At 39.3% G+C, this 19,280-nt stretch overlaps 1 protein-coding gene across 3 annotated transcripts in view; it reads left to right on the forward strand.

Moving 5' to 3' along the window:
• Window positions 1–1,630: 1,630 nt before the first annotated feature.
• Stx17 (syntaxin 17) overlaps window positions 1,631–19,280 on the forward strand; it is a 47,489-nt gene continuing 29,839 nt past the window's right edge. Inside the window, exons 1-4 of one of the 3 annotated variants that reach the window (XM_090330319.1) lie at window positions 2,180–2,302; window positions 2,766–2,858; window positions 11,078–11,248; window positions 13,475–13,540. In XM_090330319.1, coding sequence (XP_090186445.1) covers window positions 11,126–11,248; window positions 13,475–13,540 — 189 coding nt within the window. In that variant the 5' untranslated portion in view covers window positions 2,180–2,302; window positions 2,766–2,858; window positions 11,078–11,125. Of the gene's footprint in view, window positions 1,706–2,078; window positions 2,136–2,179; window positions 2,303–2,765; window positions 2,859–11,077; window positions 11,249–13,474; window positions 13,541–19,280 lie in introns of those variants that run through there. The other 2 variants (XM_090330321.1, XM_090330320.1) reach the window with 2 other exon arrangements.

Here is a 19,280-nt window from a genome sequence, read left to right on the forward strand (position 1 = left end):
GAACAAACTTAGTAAAGGTATTGGCTTTGGTTTTTTTTTTTTCATTTTTTAAAACAATGACCTAAGCGGGGCAGAGTGGCTCATGCCTATAATCCTAGCTACTCAGGAGACTGAGATCTGAGGATCAAGGTTCAAAGTCAGCCCGGGCATAAAAGGACCTTACACTCTTATCTCCAATTAACCTCTAGAAAATAGGAAGTGGGACTTAGCTTAAGGGCAGGGCGGTAGCCTTGAGCTGAAGAGCTCAGAGACAGTGCCTGGGCCAAGTTCAAGTCCCATGACAAACAAAAAAATAAATAAAAAAGAATTGCTTTCTTTCCAAAATGTACACTTTCTGTTTGGTCTTACTGAGATCAGGTAAGGATCTAAAGAAAACTTTGTCTTGTGGCAATAAGTATCTGTGCCAAGTTGGAAGAAGCCACACACCCTACCCCCTACCTATATCTAAATATTTGAAGATTATAAATCAAGCTGACCAACTGTTACATTAAAAAGACTTTATCCTCCTACAGGGCACACCTATTTTATGGCAAACATACATATAACCACCTAGAAGATCAAGTTCAAATTTAGAATATTCAAAAACCAAAACTCCCTACCATACTTTAGGCATCCTTTGCAGGGCTTAATGCCAATTAACAAATACTTGAAACAATTTCTTTCTTTCTTTCCTTCTTTCTTTTTCTGGTGCTGATCCTAGGGCTTAAACTCAGGGCTTGGGCTTTTCATGCTCAAGGCTAGCACTCAACCACTTGAGCTACAGCTCCACTTCCAGCTTTTTTGGGGGTGCTTAATTGGAGATAAGAGTCTCACACACTTTCCTGCCCAGGGTGGCTTTGAACTAAGATTCTCAGGACTCAGCCTCCTGAGCAACAAGAGTTACATGCAAGAGTTACTGGTACCCAGCAAAAGATCTTGCTTAACTGATTCTTACATAAACAAGGCCACCCAGGCCATGGTATTGCTTATTTTTAAAAAAAAAAAAAATTCTCCTTAGATTTAAAATTCAATGAATACCTTATTTCTTGTCTAATTGTAATGTAAATAAGTATCTTCCTCAAAGAAAGTCCAAATTATTTAATAAATGTTATGTACTGTGCCTCCCCCTCACTCTACCCCCATCCCCTATAGTTCCCTGCTGCTAAGGATAGAATCCATGCTAAGTAAACGTCTACCATTAAGATCCATCCTCAGTCCTAATCTCTCATGGTCCACAATTTCTATCTCCACTTCCATTCCACTGGGGTGTGTGTGTGTGTGTGTGTGTGTGTGTGTGTGTGTGTGTTCCAGTATTGGGGATGAATTTAGGGCCAGGGTACTGTCTCTCAGCTATTTTTTGCTCAAGGAAGGCCACCACACCTCCACTTTTGGCTTTCTGGTGACTAAGGAGATAATCTCATGAACTGTTCTATCTGGGCTAGCTTTAGCTTTGACTGTAATCCTCAGATTTCAGCCTCCTCAGTAGCTAGGAGTCATGAGCACAGATTCCAGGTTCTGTTAGGCTTTTGAGAACAATACCGTCAGTGGAAATTCTCAGCGAGTCATCTAAACGTTCAGATACATACTTTAAAAGGGCTGCGTCTGAAAGTTAAACTACCTAGAGAGATCCATGACCTACAGACAACTTTAGCAACTGGTTTAACTGGAATAACTCGGGATGGAAATCAAGAAAACAAATTTAGGAGTCTAGCCTTGTCACCAATAGGTGAGCTGGAGTGAGTCACTCAAAACTACTGAGTTTCAGAGTCATTATCTATAAAACTAGAATAGAGATGTTGCGAATTGTCTTAAAATACAGAGCCCCCTTCCCCCCCCACACATACAAAACCCATGTGTACATAATCCTTTTAATAACAATTAAAAAGAAACACTAATTAAACTTATCTTTTCCCAGCCCCAACATAAAGGAAGATCACTTGTTTGAAAAGCTTTTTGTGATCCAGAGCTAGGCCCTGGTGTGCCAGTCCAGGGCACTCACCTCAGACTTCAACCAATAGGGCCCCTGGGACCGCCCCCAAGGGGCGTGGCCAAGACCACCCCGCCCTTGGCATCCTCCAGCTTCTAGCGATGCCCCGCCCCTTCCCCCTGGCGCCTGCGCGGTGCGCACCGACCGGCCTATAGCGCCCGGGTGGGAGGTAAGGGGTCCTCTGGAGGGCACCTAGCGCGGGCGTCTGGCCTGGGTGGGCCGGGCCGACCCCGCGTGGGGGAGGAGGGGCGCCCGGCGGGAAGCCGGCTGAGGGTCGGGAGTGTGGCTGACCCGGCTGCTCCTCCCGTTTCGGTTCGGGAGAGCTCGTTCCGGCGGGTAGGGAGGCCGCCGACCGCGAAGCTGGATGGCCTTCGGGGGTCGAGGGCTGGAAAAGTTTCCGGCCTCCCAGGCCCCGACGGTGCCCTGTGCGCCCCCGGGTTGTCAAGGTCGCCAGCCTCCGGGAGGGGGTCCGGGAAGCAAGGGCACGCCCATCTGTTGGTGAGGGAAGGGGGGCGTTCGCTGTGTGTGGCCCTGGTACGCCGGGCTGACCCTGGGAGGGGTGACGCTACCTGCGGGGACTGCGCCGGGATGTGCCAACCTGGGGACACGGGCGGGGGTGGGGGGTCCCCAGAGTGTCCTGTCAACCACCTAGGGGAAAGTGGGGACCCTGGAGTGTCCTGTCAGACAGCCTGGGGGCTTGGGGGAGCCCCGGAATGTCCTGTCAGCCAGATGAGGAGGGTGTGGGGAGGACCCCGGAGTGAGGGAGTGAGCTCTCCCCCACTCCTGGCTGCCTCCTCAGGTCCCCACTCCTGTGCCTCTGGGCAGCAAGCTACACCCAAAAGGACGGCACCAGGAAGGCCTCGGGGCGCCGCCAGCACACTCATTTTCTAAGGTATCCCTACTTTTGGAGAGTAGTGTTGCCAGCTGTTTTGGACTTTTTGTTCATCTTCTTCTGGGAAATGGAGGTTTGAGTAATTTACTTAACCTTTGAGTCCTCTTTGGAAACAGTACTCCTCTCACATAAGTTGTAAACACTAAAGTTTGTCAGGCACCCCCTTTCCTGGCACAGCGAGTTGTCAGTGCTGTGAACATGACTGCAGTTCTTTGGGTTCTGAATGATTCTACCTGTCTTCGGTGAAATTATTCATTCTTGTTCATGGGGGAGGGGGAGAACCCTGCTTGTTTTGAAATAATTTTACAACTACTCTACCAGTAGGCCATGCTCCCAGCCTTCTTTTTTTTTTTTTTTAATGGCTCAACCACTTATTAGGTAGCCCGTCTCTTCTATAGTGTTTGTACTGTACTTGGTCATGATGTGATTAAGGTTATCTATGTGTGTGTATGTGTATTGTTAAAGATATCACAAAAATGTATCCGCTTTCCCATTTATCCTATTAGAGTATATGCTATGACTTTTTGCTTGTGATGTTAAATCTTGATCACTTGGTTAAGGCGGTGTCTTTGGGAATTCTTTAATACAAAGGTGTCATTTCCCTTATAACTTATATCATAGGGAAACCTTTAGTCTTTGCAAACATTCTATATTTCCTCCAACTTTCCGTTGCTAAATTTAGCATTCACTGCATCTTGCCCTAAGTAATTTTTACTGTGGTATTCTAATGGTGATTTTTCTATTTTTCTCCTTTATTAACTGGAGTTACTCTGTAAGAAGGGACTGTCCCTTCTCTCCATTTGTTTTCCATTTACTTTTATTCAATTATTTACTTTTTCAGTATAGACTTGGCCATTACTGTTCTTTTAATTTCTTGTTGATTTGGGATAACATACCTCCCTCCCTTAACACTCCACTCCCAATCTCCAATTATCTTTAATTGGAGATAAGAGTCTCACTGGACTTTCTCAGCCTCCTGAGTAGCTTGGATTACCAGAACGAGCTACCAGCATCCGACTTTTTATTTGTTTGTTTGTTTGTTTTGTTTTGGGTTTTTTTTTTTTTTTTTTTTTTTTTTGCCAGTCCTGGGCTTAAGCTCAGGGCCTGAACACTGTCCTTGGGTTTTCTCAAGGCTAGAACCCTACCACTTGAGCCATAGTACCACTTGACCCACAACACCTCTTCCAGCTTTTTCTGTGTATGTGGTACTAAGGAACAGAACCCTGGTCTTTGTGCATGCTAGGCAAGCACTCTACCACTAGGCCAAACTCCCAGCCCCATAAAAATATCTGATAACCCTTATTAATTTGTTCTTTCTTTCTTTTGGCTCCAGTCCTGGGGCTTGAACTCAGGGCCTAGGCACTGTCCTTGAGTTTCTTTTAGCTCAAGGCTAGCACTACCACTAGGCCTCATTCCCAGCCCAGGCTTATATCCTTTTTATTTTTATTTTTATTATTTTGTGAGTCGTGGAGCTTGAACTCAGCCTGGGTGCTATCCCTCAGCTCTTCAGCTCAAGGCTACTGCCCCACCCCTGGGCCTGGGTGATGTCCCTGAGCAATTCTGCTCTAGGCTACTTCCCTACCCTGGAGCCAAGCCCCACTTCCCATTTTCTGGAGGTTAATTGGAGATAAGAGTCTCAGGTCCTTTTGTCCCCAGGCTAGCTTTGAACTGTGATCCTCAGATCTCAGCCTCCTGAGTAGCTAGGATTACAGGCATTAGCCATTGTGCCCAGCTTTATGGCCTTTTTAAAGAATTTTTTTTTTCTGGCCCCACAAAAAGTTTTCCCTATCTAGTCAACCACTTCTCCAAGAACCTCTGGTCTCTTCTTGTCTTGTTTCTGTTTCTTTCCCTTCCCCTTCCTTCATGTCTTCTTTTCTCCCCTTCCTTTCTCCTTTCCTCCTTTTCTTTCTTTCTTGTTTTACTTTTTTTTTTTTTTTTTGCAAGTACTGGCCTTGAGCTCAGGGCCTGAGCACTGTCCTTGGACTTTTTCAAGGCTAGAGCTCTACCACTTGAGCCTCAGCACCACTTCCAGCTTTTTTCTATGTATGTGGTACCGAAGAATCGAACCCGGGTCTTCATGTATGCTAGGCAAGCACTTTAACCACTAGGCCAAACTCCCGGCCCCTTGTTTTACTTTTAGAGAATGGTATTTAGACACCAAGATTACTGTGGTAGAAGTGTTCATTGTTATTGGGTGTTACTGCTTTTAGAAACTCACAAAAGATAGCAGTGTGTCTAAGCATAGAGCATTGATATTTATTTCTAAATTTATATGTGCATATTTTAAAATAACAAAATGACAGTTCAGTAACTCTGAATCTGTTCTGACCCTACCACATTAATTCTAGTTTGTCCCTTATTGGTAACTTCTTTCTTGGTCAATGAAAAGTCTAGCTCTCACATTCTGTGAAATATTTATTTACTCAATCCCAGTATACACAAAGTACTGTCATAATTTCTATTATATTTCATTTGCAGTTTTCCCTAATCTTGTTGTTTTGAATTTTTATGTATATTTACTTTTGGTAAATTTACATGTGATATGATTTTATTATTCACTTTTAGTGAAATTTATGTTATTTTAGTAGTATCTACTCGGTGGTATATGCTCTATAAATTTTGACAAGTGAATCTAGTTAGTTGTGTGTGTACCACCACAATCATTATGACAGTAAATTCTGATATCCCAAATATTTTACATTTTTCTAAATATTAAAAATATAGCCACTTCACCGAAGTTTTAGAATTTTTGTATATTTTATATATTTTGTCTTTTAAACTTATTTAGGGGAGGTCTTAAGGTATGTATACTTTTTAAACCTTGTGTTTTAATTATATCAGAAATATTATAATTTCATGACTGGAAAAAATCAAGAAATACTGACATATACATTCATTGATTATTCAATCCTTTTTGTTGTTGTAGTTATTGTTGTGCCAGCGCTGGGGTTTGAACTTGGAACCTCATGCTCTCTCTTAGCTATTTTGCTCAAGGTGGAAACTCTCCCACTTGAGACTGCTTTTTTTTCACCAATCAAATATGTAAGAAGAATGATAAAGCTAAGTAAATTGGCTGGAGTATGGATTAATGAACATTGTGAGCACTTGTTGGTAGGAATGTAAATAGGCGGTCTTGTGTAACTGGCAATGTATACACTAAAAAAAAACCCCAAAAAACCACCACCACCATCAGCAACACATTGTTACCTGAGCTAGTGACTCATACCTATAATGATGCCTGTAATCCTAGCTACCTGGGAGGCTAAGAATGGAGGACTGAGGTCTGAGGTCAGCCAAGTGTAAAAGTTTGAGAGACCCCCGCTTCTCAACCCACAGCTAGGTACAGTGGCTTGTGTCTGTCATCCCAACTACAGCAGAGACTAAGATTGGGAGGGTCACAGTGCCAGGCCAACTCATGCAGGAAAAAAACCTTTTAGACTACACAAAAGGGAAGCTGCATGTGGTGGCATATTACTGTAATCCCAGCAGTGCTTGGAAATCTAAAGCCAGGCAAGTGAGGGTCAGGTGAAAAGTGAGGTCATAACCGAAAAATAATCAGTGATAAACAAGAAGGTGTGGTTCTGCTGGATGATAGAAACCTATCCAGGCCCTGAATTTAAAAACCTAGTACCACACAAATACCTGTACTTATTTAATATTTCTGTTTCTAGGTATTTAAAGAAATAATCATAGGTGACAGCATAGATTTTCTGTCTAAGAAGAGTACTTACGCTATCATTTAAACTAGTGGAAAATTGGAATAAACTGAAGTAGCTAACGGTAGATGATTAGATTATGAAGCATATAATGTAATACTGTGCTGCTGTAAAAAGTTGCATAAGAGAAAATTATTTACATGGAAACATTTTTCTTATGCTTAATCATGTTATTCAAAAGTCTTTTCTTTTTTTCTCCAGTAGCAGTTAAAATGTAAGTTAATATGTATTAATTAGTCATGTTATTTCATTCCTTTGGATTTAATTTCCCTATTGTTAAAATATTCCCTTTAGAATGATTTATACTATTTTATCTGTTTGGGGGACAAGGGAGTACTCAACCTTCCAGTAAATATTTAATTGACCACTTATTGCCTACCAAATACCATATTAAACTTTAGGGATTCTATAGTGTAATGAAATGAAATGAAGATTCCCTAGTTAAAAGATTTATACTTTTGGGCTGGAAGTTTCGCGGAGTGGTAAGTGCTTGCCTAGCATGCATGAAGACCTGGGTTCGATTTCTCAGTACCATATACCTAGAAAAAGCTAGAAGTGGTGCTGTGGCTCAAGAGGCAGAGCTCTAGCCTTGAGAACAGTCCTGGAGCTTGAGCTCAGGCTAGCACTCTTTCACTTGAGTCACAGTACCATTTCTGGCTTTTTCTGAGGAATGGAACCCATGCTAGGCAAGCATTCTACCATATTCTTAGCCACTACATACTTGGAAATGCCTTTTTTAAAAAAGTAGTTCTTGGGGCTGGGAGTTTGGCCTAGTGGTACAGTGCTTGCCTAGCATGCAGGAAGACCTGAGTTTGATTCCTTGGCATCATATACATAGAAAAAAGCTGGAAGTGGTGCTGTGGCTCAAGGGTAGAGCTCTGGGGACAGGGACAGTGCTCAGGCCCTGAGTTCAAGCCCTACAACTGGCAAAAAAAAAAGTAGTTCTTTTCTTGAGTAGCTTGGTAATAGCTTAGTCTTTGTAGTCTTTGTAGTTTAGAGACAGATTGTTTTGCCTTTACTGTTACTGATAATTTTCCTGGGTGTACCACAACGCCTCAGCACTTGAACTCTTTCCTATCTTTTGGTATTCTAATGTTTGATGTAGAGTTTCTTGCTTTTGTTCTTTTCCTTAATCAGCATTGTATCTCTAGATTGCTTTTTGTGTGTGTGTGTGTGCCAGTCCTGGGCTTGAGCTCAGGGCCCGAGAACTGTCCTTGGACTTTCTCAAGGCTAGAGCTCTATTACTTGAGCCACAGCACCCTTTCTGGCTTTTTTCTATGTATGTGGTACTGAGGAATTGAACCTGGGTCTTCGTGCATGCTGGGCAAGCACTTTACCATTAGTCCAAACTCCCGGCCCATCTGGATTGCTTTTTATTATTATTTTTTTCTTTGTCCTTGATGTTCTGCAATTTTCTTTCTTTTGGGTTTAGGTAAGTTTGTTTTTTATTTATGCTACTTGGAGTTTATGCGCCTTTTCAGTGTGAGATCTTATATAGTAATACCAGTATACTCTCCTTTACTAATTTGATTGTATTCATTATTTTCTATTGTTCTCATTTTCTATTTTTGTTAATCCTATCATTTTATATGTTTTTAATATATTTTTTTATCTTTTTATTCTTCAGTGTCCTGACATCTTCCATTCAATAATTCTCTCTTCAACTATGTAGTTGTCTGTTTAGCTCATTATTCAAGGTCATTTTAGAATTTTTACTTTGTTTATATTCATTGTCCTATTTGTTATTTCATAATATTATCTAATATAGTTAATATTCTTCAGTGTGTACTTGCAATCCCCACCCCCCCGGGCCTCGAACTCAGGGCCGAGCATTGTCCTTGGGCTTTCTCAAGCCTAGAGCTCTACCACTTGAGCCACAGCACCATTTCTGGCTTTTTCTATGTGTATGTGGTACTGAGGAATTGAACCCTGGTCTTCGTGCATGCTAGGCAAGCACTCTACAACTAGGCCAAACTCCCAGCCTGCATTCCCTTTTTTTTAACATTACTTTTTTTTGTCTATTTGTAGCCCCTTGGTTATGAATTGTCCTTTTTTCTTATGGTTGATCATAAGGCTTGAACTCTGGGCTTTGGTGCTGTCCTTGAGCTCTTCAGCTTAACGCTAGTGCTCTATCACTTGAGCCACAGTGCCACTTCAGGTTTTCTTACAGTTAAGTGGAGATAAGAGTCTCATGAGCTTTTTTTCCCCCAGGCTAGCTTTGAACCACAATACTTAGATCACATCCTCTTGAGTAGCTAGGATCACAGGCATGAGCCACCAGTGCTTGCCAGAATTGCCCTGTTTTATCTTTGTTTTAAATGTACATCCAGTCCTGTTTTGTTGGGTGTTTCTTTTGACTATGGCAGTTTTTTTTTTCCTTTTTTTTTTTTTTTTTTTTTTTTTTGCCAGTCCTGGGCTTGAGCTCAGGGCCTGAGCACTGTCCTTGGAATTTCTCAAGGCTAGAGCTCTACCACTTGAACCTCAGCACCATTTCTGGCTTTTTTTTCTATGTATGTGGTACTGAGGAATCGAACCTGGGTCTTCATGCATGCTAGGCAAGCACTTTAACCACTCGGCCAAACTCCCTGCCCGACTATGGCAGTTTTTAATGTCTGGAAGTTTTCTGTTTATTTGTGAGCTTGTGTCTTTTATGACTAGCACTTCAAAAATTTCAACTATGTAAAGAAAGCAGAACTATAGAACATTATTTAAAGCTGTAGTTCTTAATTTGCAGATCTCTCAAGAAAGTCCTAAAAACAATGAATCCTAAAACTTCAGAAATTCATGAAATCAATTTAGGTTATCACTGTAAGTTCTAGGCTAAGAAACCCAATGGGATTAACATAGTCAACTTGTTTTTAATGTGGAAGAGCTTGTGGCTAATGAGATTGTGCAAAAAGGCTTGGTGTGTAGTACTGGTTTTTAGTTTCAGCAAAGTGGTAGAGCCTATTTTTCATAAAAGGTCTGAAGAGCAAATTAACTCCAGGAAATGGAAACAAGAGGGTTTTGTTTTCTTCTCTTTTTGTTTTGTTTGTTCATTTATATGTCTTTGGGAGAGTAAGGGGAGGCACAAAAATGAGGGATAAAGGGGGAACAAATGCAGAGATGGTTCTCACTGAACATTGTTGGAAATGAACTTGTGTATGGGGATCAGAGGAAAAAGACTGGGAGACAGCAAAAGAGAGGGTAACATTTTCCAAACAGAAATGTACTCTTTACTTGACTTAGGTAACTATAACCCCTCTGTATATCATCTTTATAATATTTTTTTAATATGAAATGCTCAGTTCGTAAAAATAGATGTAACTTTTCTCCAAAAGCCAGTGTGTGGTCCTAGAGATTTCCAGACCCGACCCTATCCTATTCTGGCCTCAAAGATATGCCCTTAGATATTCTGGAGTGCTGGTAGAAAACTGTTTTTTGAAGGAGAAAGGGAAAGGGAAGTCAGAGAGGGAAAGATGATAATAAAGGACATCAATGCGAATAGTACAGTGTAGTTGAAGTATATAATTAAATAGTTGCTCTGATGACATTAGAAGTGGAGTTTGATAAAAGCAGAAATACTAAGGATAAAATTTTCCTTTCAATATTTGACACCTTTTAAAAAAGGTTGTTCAAGATAATAGACTATATACTCCTAATTATTTTTATAAATTAGATATTTACAGAGAGGGTAAAATTGACTGGAATACACTGAAAACATGTGGAAAAGGTAGCAGTGAAATCTCCCCTGCTCCCATATAACTAATGCAAGGTAATAACAATAATTTTTTTAAGTGATTATATACTTACATAGAAAAAGCCTTGTGAAAGGCATTCATCAAACCACTGAGTAGTTAACTAAGGCTGTAGACATCATTGTTAGTTTTTATTCTTTCATTTGGTTATATTTTTCTTTTTTTGCCTGTCCTGGGGCTTGAACTCAGGGTCTGGGCACTGTCCTTTGACACTTTTAGCTGAAGGCTAGTGCTTTGTCACTTGAGCCATAGCACTACCTCTGGCTTTTTCTGTATATGTGGTTTCAGGGAAGCAAACCCAGGACTTTGTGCATGTTAGGTGAGCACTCTACCACTAGGCCACACTCCTGGCCCCTCATTTGGTTATATTTTTCTAAGCTTTCTAGAGCAAGTACATATAGTTTTGGGGGTTTTTGTTTGTTTTTTTGCCGTTTCTGGGCCTTGAACTCAGGGCCTGAGCAATGTCCTTGGTCTTTCTCAAGGCTAGAGCTCTACCACTTGAGCCACAGCACCACTTCCAGCTTTTTTACTCTATGTATGTGGTACTGAAGAATCAAAGCCGGGTCTTCATGCATGCTAGGCAAGCACTCTACCACTAGGCCTGACTCCTGGCCCAACAAGTACGTATAGTTTTATTAAAAGAAGATATTTTAAAACACATGTTTTCATAAAGAAAAACCTAGTCGTTAAGTACATTATGTTGAGTACTTCTTTAGCATAATGGGAGCTGATTTAAGGCACTCTTTAAGAAATATTTCCATTTTAGGTTTTTCTGTGTGAGTGGAGAAATAGAAGTGACACAACACTTTTTAGAATGTCTGAAGATGAAGAAAAGGTGAAATTACGCCGTCTTGAGCCAGCTATCCAGAAATTCACCAAGATAGTCATTCCAACAGACTTGGAGAGGTTAAGAAAGCACCAGATAAATATTGAGAAGGTGAGCCTTTTCATTTCTCCCACAATAAGCAATTCTATAATCTGATTGGTATTTGTTGTGCATTTGCGCTAAATTGAGGCTATTAGACAAGAAATTCTGATTAAAAAAAAAAAAACCAAATCCTGGCAATTTAGCAGTGTCATTCATTTTGTTTAAGCAATAAGTGATGCTAGAGCATTTAAAGCTGGAGAAAGAGTCATCTGGTAAACTGGTTATTCTTGTTGCATGCCTTGGCTACTGGGGAGAAGGGAAGCTGATTCTTGTAGCTATAGCAGAATGGAGAGAGAATCCTTTACTTTTGATTGATCTAGGTAAGAGATGTATTTCAGAATTCTGACCCTCATGTCGAAGTGCTCTGTCATGAAGATGATGAGAATTTAGCAGATGAATAGATTCTGAAAGTTTGGAGGAAGTGCCTTGTGGTCTACCTCAGCCATTTCTTCCCTTTATTGTTCTGTTTTATCTTGGAGACTTGGCATGTCATAGATTCCCTTTTCTTATATTTATCCTATGCATAAATGCTGCTATTATTACCTTCAAATCCTGTGTGATCCAGTCAGCAATGGAAAAGCCAGATCCTGGGAGGAAGCTCATTGGAGACAGGAATAGGTTTATTGATAATTTGGTTAGTTGTGACAGATGTCATAAGAAAATTATCCCAGTTAGTCCATTGATCCCACTGCATCTGAACATTTTCCTTTGGCATTTTTACTTAGTATGAAGTTTGTAGACCTTATCAAAATTATTTTAATTTACACTGTAGCTGATACTAAGCAGTTCAACTCATCCTGATCTAGGCTTTATTTCATATCCTTGATCATTTCACTTTCTGACTATATTTCTTGTTTAATTATGAAAGTAACTTTTTACCTTCATAGGATTGAGTCACCTATTTTGATATCTATATGATGACAATGTAAATACATGGAAAAATTCCAAGTACTAATTTTGGACCAAAGAGTTAAGAGCTATCTTTGGACTCCAGGTGTTTTAACAGGGCCTCACTTTCAAACAGACATATTCTTCTTGGGGGAAAGGTGTGGAAAGATAAAATGTTTATTATGTTGGCCATCAGTCATCCAATATGAATTTAAAAGAAGAAAGTCAGGCTGGAGGGAAATTGAAGGTGAACCTTAGCGGAGTGGTTCTGCAACATCTGAAGACAATGGGAGTAGTGTTCTGCAGACAGCTGGGGACACCTGGGGCTGTATTCCATAGGTCCTTCACCATTGCCTTTTGTTACACTTGAGAAATGGGGTTAGCATGGAATCCTGACATTTGAAGGGCTAGCACTCAGCTTTTCTGGCTAATGTAAGAGAAAGTTAATCATAGTTAAATAGAAATGATGAGACAGTAAGCTTGAAACGCAATTTTCTTTTTTTGTTTTTGCCAGTCCTGAGATTTGAACTCAGGGCCTGAGCACTGTCCCTGAGCTTCTTTTGCTCAAGGCTAGCACTCTACTATTTGTGCCACCGCACCACTTCTGGGCTTTTCTGTGGTGCTGAGGATCAGACCCACAGCTTCATGCATGTCAGACAAGCATTTTACCACTAAGTCACTTTCCCAGCCATGGAACGTAATTTTCTATGTTTTATATTGTAGAGCTCTGGGGAAAAACTTACTAAGAGATAGTTATGTGTGATTAAAGTACAAGTGGCAAAAACTCCCAAATGGTATATTAGATAATGTAGGATTTTACTTCTCTTTTGCTTCTTTTTTATTTCTCGTGATGACAGAATTGGTCCAGGGCTGCAGTGGCAGCTCCACTGTTAATAAATATCCAGGCTCTTTTCTTTGTGTGTGTGTGTGCCAGTCCTGGGATTGAGCTCAGGGCCTGAGCCTAATCTAAATCATTGTTTAGCTGCTGTGTTACATGCATTGTTGAGTAAGGATTGTGTGTGGGCGTGCATGTTCACATGCACACTGGTCCTGGGGCTTGAACTCAGACTCTAGGCACTGTCCCTGAGCTTTTTGACATAAGAATAGTGTTCTACCACCTAGGTCACAGTTCCACTTCCAGGTTTTTGGTACTTAATTGGAGATAAGAGTCACACAAATTTTCCAGCCCAGGTTGTAAACTGGCTTCAAACCATGATCAAGTCTCAGCCTCCTAAGTAGCCAGGATTACAGTGTGGACTACCAGCACCTGGCAAGTAGATTGTGTGTATGTGTGTGTGTTAATTGGGAATTGTTTTCCACTGATGAAAATTTCTTTCTTTTTCATAGTATCAGCGATGCAGGGTTTGGGACAAGTTACATGAAGAGCATATCAATGCAGGACGTACAGTTCAGGTAAGGCTACTGTTTCGTTTCTGGAAAGTAAAACCATAATTTTAATAAAATGTCGCTAAATAAATGGAAGTTAAATATCCTTTACTCCAAATGCTTGTGATGAAAAGTGTTTTAGATGAAACCCATGTTTAAATGAAATTAAATGATGTTTCATGCATACCTTTAGCATAAAACCTGAAGGTAATTTTTGTTTTTTTTTGGTGGGTCATGGAGCTTGAACTCTGGGCTTGGGCACTGTCCCTGAGTTCTTCAGCTCAGGGCTACCACCATACCCTTGAGCCTAGTCCCACTTCCCATTTTCTAGAGGCTAACTGGAGATAAGGGTCTCAAGTCCTTTTGTGCCCAGGCAGGCTTTGAACCTTGATCCTCAGATCTCAGCCTCCTGAGTAGCTAGGATTATAGGCGTGAACCACTGCGCCCAGTCCTGAAGCTAATTTTTGATAATATTTTTAGTGGATCTGTAATTTTTTTCCAGTCCTAGGGCTTGAATTCTGGGTCTAGGTACTGTCCCTGAGCTCCTTTTGCTCAAAGGTAGCATCCTACCACTGGTGCCACTATGCCACTTCTAGCTTTTTTTGAGAGTAATTGGAGATAAGAGTCTCATGGACTTTACTGCCCTGGCTGGTTTCAAGCCTCAGCCTCTTGAGTAGCTTAGATTATAGGCATGAGCCACCAGGGCCTGACTTGTATCTGTATTTTATTTTATTTTAGATAGTCGTGGGGTTTGAACTCTGAGCCTGGGCGCTGTCTCTGAGCTCTTCAGCTCAAGGCTAGCAATCTACTGGCCTTATATCATGGGTTATGCTCAGGGTAGATGCCCAGGAGTGGTATGGTGAGATTGTAGGGAAGGTCTATTTTCAGTTTTTTAATAAACCTCCAAACTGCCTTCCATAGTGGCTGTATTAGTTTATATTCCCACCAGCAGTACAGTAGAGTTCCTCAGTGAAAGTGTTTTTATTTTTGCTGCAAGCAGTATTTCTAAATTGCTATTTATGTTCCTTATTATATTATGTTGATATATGTTTAAGAGCTCTTTTTAAATTGAGAGATATATTTCTTGGACTTATAGTATGTGTTAGAAGTAGTTTACTACTTATCTGCCTTTTAAAAAGTTAAATTTTCTTATTCTAAGTAATTTTTTTTTGTCAGTTATGGGGTTGAAATCTGTGCCTAGGTACTGTCCCTGAACTCTTCATCTCAAGGTTAGTGCTCTACCACTTGAGCCACAGAGCTACTTCTGATTTTCTGGAGTTAATTGAGCTGGCATTGAACCACAATCCTCAGATCTCAGCTTCCTGAGTAGCTAGGATTACAGGCATGAATCACCAGTGCCCTGACTATTTTTAAATAATATGTTCACATAGTTTAAAAAGCCAAATACCATTTGAGATCTTATAGCATTGTACTGTTTTCCATCTCTAAGTCCTAAAAGGACCATTGAGAATACTTTTGGTAATGGTCCCCAGCATATATTTATTACTAAGTATTCATATAGACTGCTGTCCCCCTGATTATTTGTGTTTAGATGTTATTTCCTCATTTCTTGCCATGGCAGATAGAGCTCTAACTCTTCTTTCTTTCTTTCTTTCTTTCTTTCTTTCTTTCTTTCTTTCCTTCTTTCTTTCTCTCTTTCTCTCTTTCTCTCTTTCTTTCTCTCTCTCTCTCTTTCTCTCTCTCTCTTTCTTTCTTTCTTTCTTTCTTTCTTTCCTTCTTTCTTTCTCTCTTTCTCTCTTTCTCTCTTTCTTTCTCTCTCTCTCTCTTTCTCTCTCTTTCTTTCTTTCTTTCTTTCTTTCTTTCTTTCTTTCTTTCTTTCTTTCTTTCTTTCTTTCTTTCTTTCTTTCTTTCTTTCTTTCTCCCTTTTCTTTTTCTTGGACTCTGGGCCTGGGTATTGCCCCTGAGCTCTTCAGCCCAAGGCTACTGCCCTACACCAGGGCCTGGGCATTATCCATGGGCTCAATGCCATTACCATTACTGTGAGATAAGAGTCTCACAGTCTTTAGTGTCCAAGAGTCTCACAGTCTTTAGTGTCCGGGCTGGGGGCTGCCTTCAAACCACAATCCTCAGATCTCAGCCTCCTGAGTAGGTAGGATAACTGGCGTGAGCCACCAGCACCCAGCACAGGAGCTCTAGCTTTCTACTTTGCTCTCCTTTCCCCTGTAGAATGTGTGTGTGCAACGTGTGCACAAATATAAATCTTTGGTTAAATTAGGACTTAATGTCTCATTATTTTGATTATGAAAATATTGTTTTATTGTAAGCCAAACAGTGAAATAAGTATAGTTTTTCTAAGTGACTAGTTACTTCATTTTTAAATTGCTTGCATTTCTGTGAGTTTGTTCAATGTTCTGTACCTCTGTTGCATACGGTGAGTAATATTTTGCATGTGTTCAGGTATATCAGCTCCATTTTATATTTCAAAAATTCCATCCCATTTCCCTCTTCACTCAGTTCCAGTGTGGACTCATTCCCTAGGTCTACTATACCCCCACAGCTACTGCTGTGATACTTCTCTGAATGTTCTTCTGTGTTCGTCCCTGTGTTCCTCCTTTTTTATTTGCTCATGGTTTAGTTGGAATACTACTTCAGGACCTAGAAGGGAGATAAACATTTTAGTAATTGTCTACCTAAAAATATCTTCATTATCCCCTCCTACCCAAGTGATAAATCCACTAAGTGTAGAATTCTATTTGGAATTCTTTTCAGTAGTGAAGACTATCCAGCTTTTGTGTTTTAAAAAGCTAGAATCATCTGATTTCTAGCCTTCCCCTCATACCTTTCAGAACTTTCATGATCTGTTTATTTCTGGTATTCTGAAATGTGCTTGTGTTAAACTATTTGATCTAAAACCTGAGTTTTTTTGTTCATTAGTTGTTGGAAATTTAAGGTTTTTGTTGTTCATTTGTTTTAATAGTTCATTCTCCTGAATTTTCTCTCTTTACTGTTTCAATTTTCAAAAGATACTTTCTTGTAAGGGCCAGCAGACTGTGGCCATATTTGGCTTCTCTTTGTTTACACATATTTTTGGCTGCTTTCACTAGAAGGCAGAGTTGAATAGTTACTGCAGAGACTATATGGCTGGCAGAGCCAAAGCTGTTGTCTGTATTTTCAGTAAAACTTTGCCAATCCATGTTCTACTGAATGCTGGAACTTTTGGATTTCATGTCTAATTTTATCTTCTATTTTCTGAGAGATTTCTTAGCTTTATCATCAACTTTTCCTACTACATTTTTTCTTTATGCTGTTACACTCTTTAATGATCTCTTTTCCTTTTTTATACTATTCTGTCCATAAACGCAATTGCTTCTTTATTTTCCTGAGCTACTCAAAAGCAGATTGCTCGTTACCTGGTGCTTGTCACTTAAAGGTGCTTCTACAAGCTGGTTTCTAACTTGGCAGAACCCCTGAAAATCACTATCTGATGGTTTCTCTGATTGAGAATGTATCCTCATTCTCTCTCTAGGGCATCTTTTAGAGCTATAGAGGAAGTCTAGATGAAAGACTGTTGGGCTTTTAAGTTCCAAACAGCTTTCACAAATCCGTTTCCTCAGCCCTGTACCTAATGTTTCTGAATGTAGAGTTATTTTGTCTAAAGTCCCTTTAACGTTCATGTATCTGCAATATAGTGAGCACAGGTAACCATTGGAAAAGGTTACCAGTTCAGGAAGAAATTAGTATCTTAGAGAAGGGAAAAGATTGATTTGAGATTTACCTTGAAAGATTGATTTGAAATTGATTTAGAAGAAAATATTATTTATCTCTCGATGGATATACTGCATACAATTCAATTATAGGCCTAAAAAGCAGGACTATGTCTGTCATATTCCACAGAATTGGAACCAATTAAGATTCAGTAGTTATTGAGTGGTATTAAGCATGTTAATGTTCATAACATTTTTACCATTTTAACTGCTTAATATATCATTAAAAATCATTTGTTTGAGATATTAGCTGTAATCAAATTATTTGATTACTTATTTTAAAAGGTATTTATTTACATTATTGATCTCTATCTGGCATAAAAGATTTATGTGTGTTATTAAATTGATGAGATCAAAACCATTGTTTGATATAGGTATTTGCTTAATTTTATTCATGTTGCCTTTAAATTGTATATAGGCTTGTTCCTTGCTAGTTTATGTAAAAGCTATTTTTGGAGAAATAATTTCATAAAGTTATAGATTTTCCAAATTTGTTATTATTAAATTTATGTAAGAACTATATTTTCATTTTGGAAATGGTCTTTTTGAGAAAAATATTTTTTCTTAATTTAAGTACAATCTTACTGTCAGTCTTATGGTTCTTGTATGTGCGCGCATGTGTGAGTGTGTGTGTGTGTGTGTGTGTGTGTGTTGTTCAAGGAATTACCCTAAGATCAACAGAAAGATAAACAAAATTTTTATTTATTTGAGTAATCTCTTCTTAGCTTGCAATCTTGGGGAGAGAGAGAGACAGAATGAGAAACAGAGACACCCAGAGAGAAGTGTGGAGTCATTATACCTTAGAGTAGTAGATAATACAAATAAGAACAATCTAGTTTTATTTTAATTAAATAATTATGACTCTGGAGCCCTTAATAACAAATTATATGACATCTAAAATGAGTTTATTCTTTACTGTATTTACAAATGGACTGTGCTCTGTCTTTGAAAAGAAATCAGATCAAATTAATTATTATAATACCAACCATTTTCTGCTGTACACAGTTTGCTTTCAAAATTACTTGTTGTAAAAACACATTAGGAATCTTAAGACAATATTTAACCAAGGCCAAGATATGCATAGCCACTCATCTTTTAATCATTAAATACATAATTAGCCATTTTTAGAATTTTTAATTAACTTAGAATAATTACTTTTCATAATTATCATTGCTTTATGTAAGTACATATTTGAATTTGAATGTATTTTTTAAATTTTTAGGCAAGACTTTGAGGATATATACAAAAGAGTCATTAAATTACGAGATAATTTTTCTTTTTTTCTGAAAATTTTACCACAATTTACAGTTTATTTACTGCAAAACTTATTAACACTGAGTTTATGTACTTTTCTTTTAAAATTTTCATTCACTGATTGTAGAGCTGTTGGATCTAACTTGTGGATACTTTAGAAAATATTCAGAATTTGGCATATGTGCCTTTGTGGCCATATTATTATAACAGAAACAGATATATTTGTTATTTACAAGACAGTAGAAATATAGCTATGTTGAAAAGTAAATTTTTAGCCAGGCACCAGTGGCTTACACCTGAACTCCTCCTAGCTGCTTAGGAGGCTGAAATCTGAGGATCATGGTTCAAAGCCAGCCTGGACATGAAAGTCCATGAGACTTTTATCTGCAATTAACCACCAGAAAATCGAAAGTGGCACTGTAGCTCAAGTGATAGAGTGCTAGCTTTTTGCTGAAAAACTTAGAGACAGTGCCCAGGCCTAGAGTTCAAGCCCCAGGACCACCACCACCAACAACAAAATCCATTCTCATAGGTCTTGTATTTGGAGAGTAACAAATACAGAGAATGTAGGGATTTTATTTTGAAGGTAAATACTTTAATGGACATATAACTGTACTTTTTTTTCTTTTTTGGTTGGTCATGGGGCTTGAACTTGGCCCGGGCACTGTCCCTGAGCTCTTCAGCTGGGCTACTGCTATATTCTTGAGCCAAGCCCCACTTCCTGTTTTCTAGAGATTAATTGGAGATAAGAGTCTCACTGCTGGCTTTGAACCTTAATCCTCAGATCT

Source organism: Megascapheus bottae, chromosome 3 (genome assembly GCF_031878675.1).
Source record: "Megascapheus bottae isolate mThoBot1 chromosome 3, mThoBot2.hap1, whole genome shotgun sequence".
Lineage (NCBI taxonomy): Eukaryota > Metazoa > Chordata > Mammalia > Rodentia > Geomyidae > Megascapheus > Megascapheus bottae.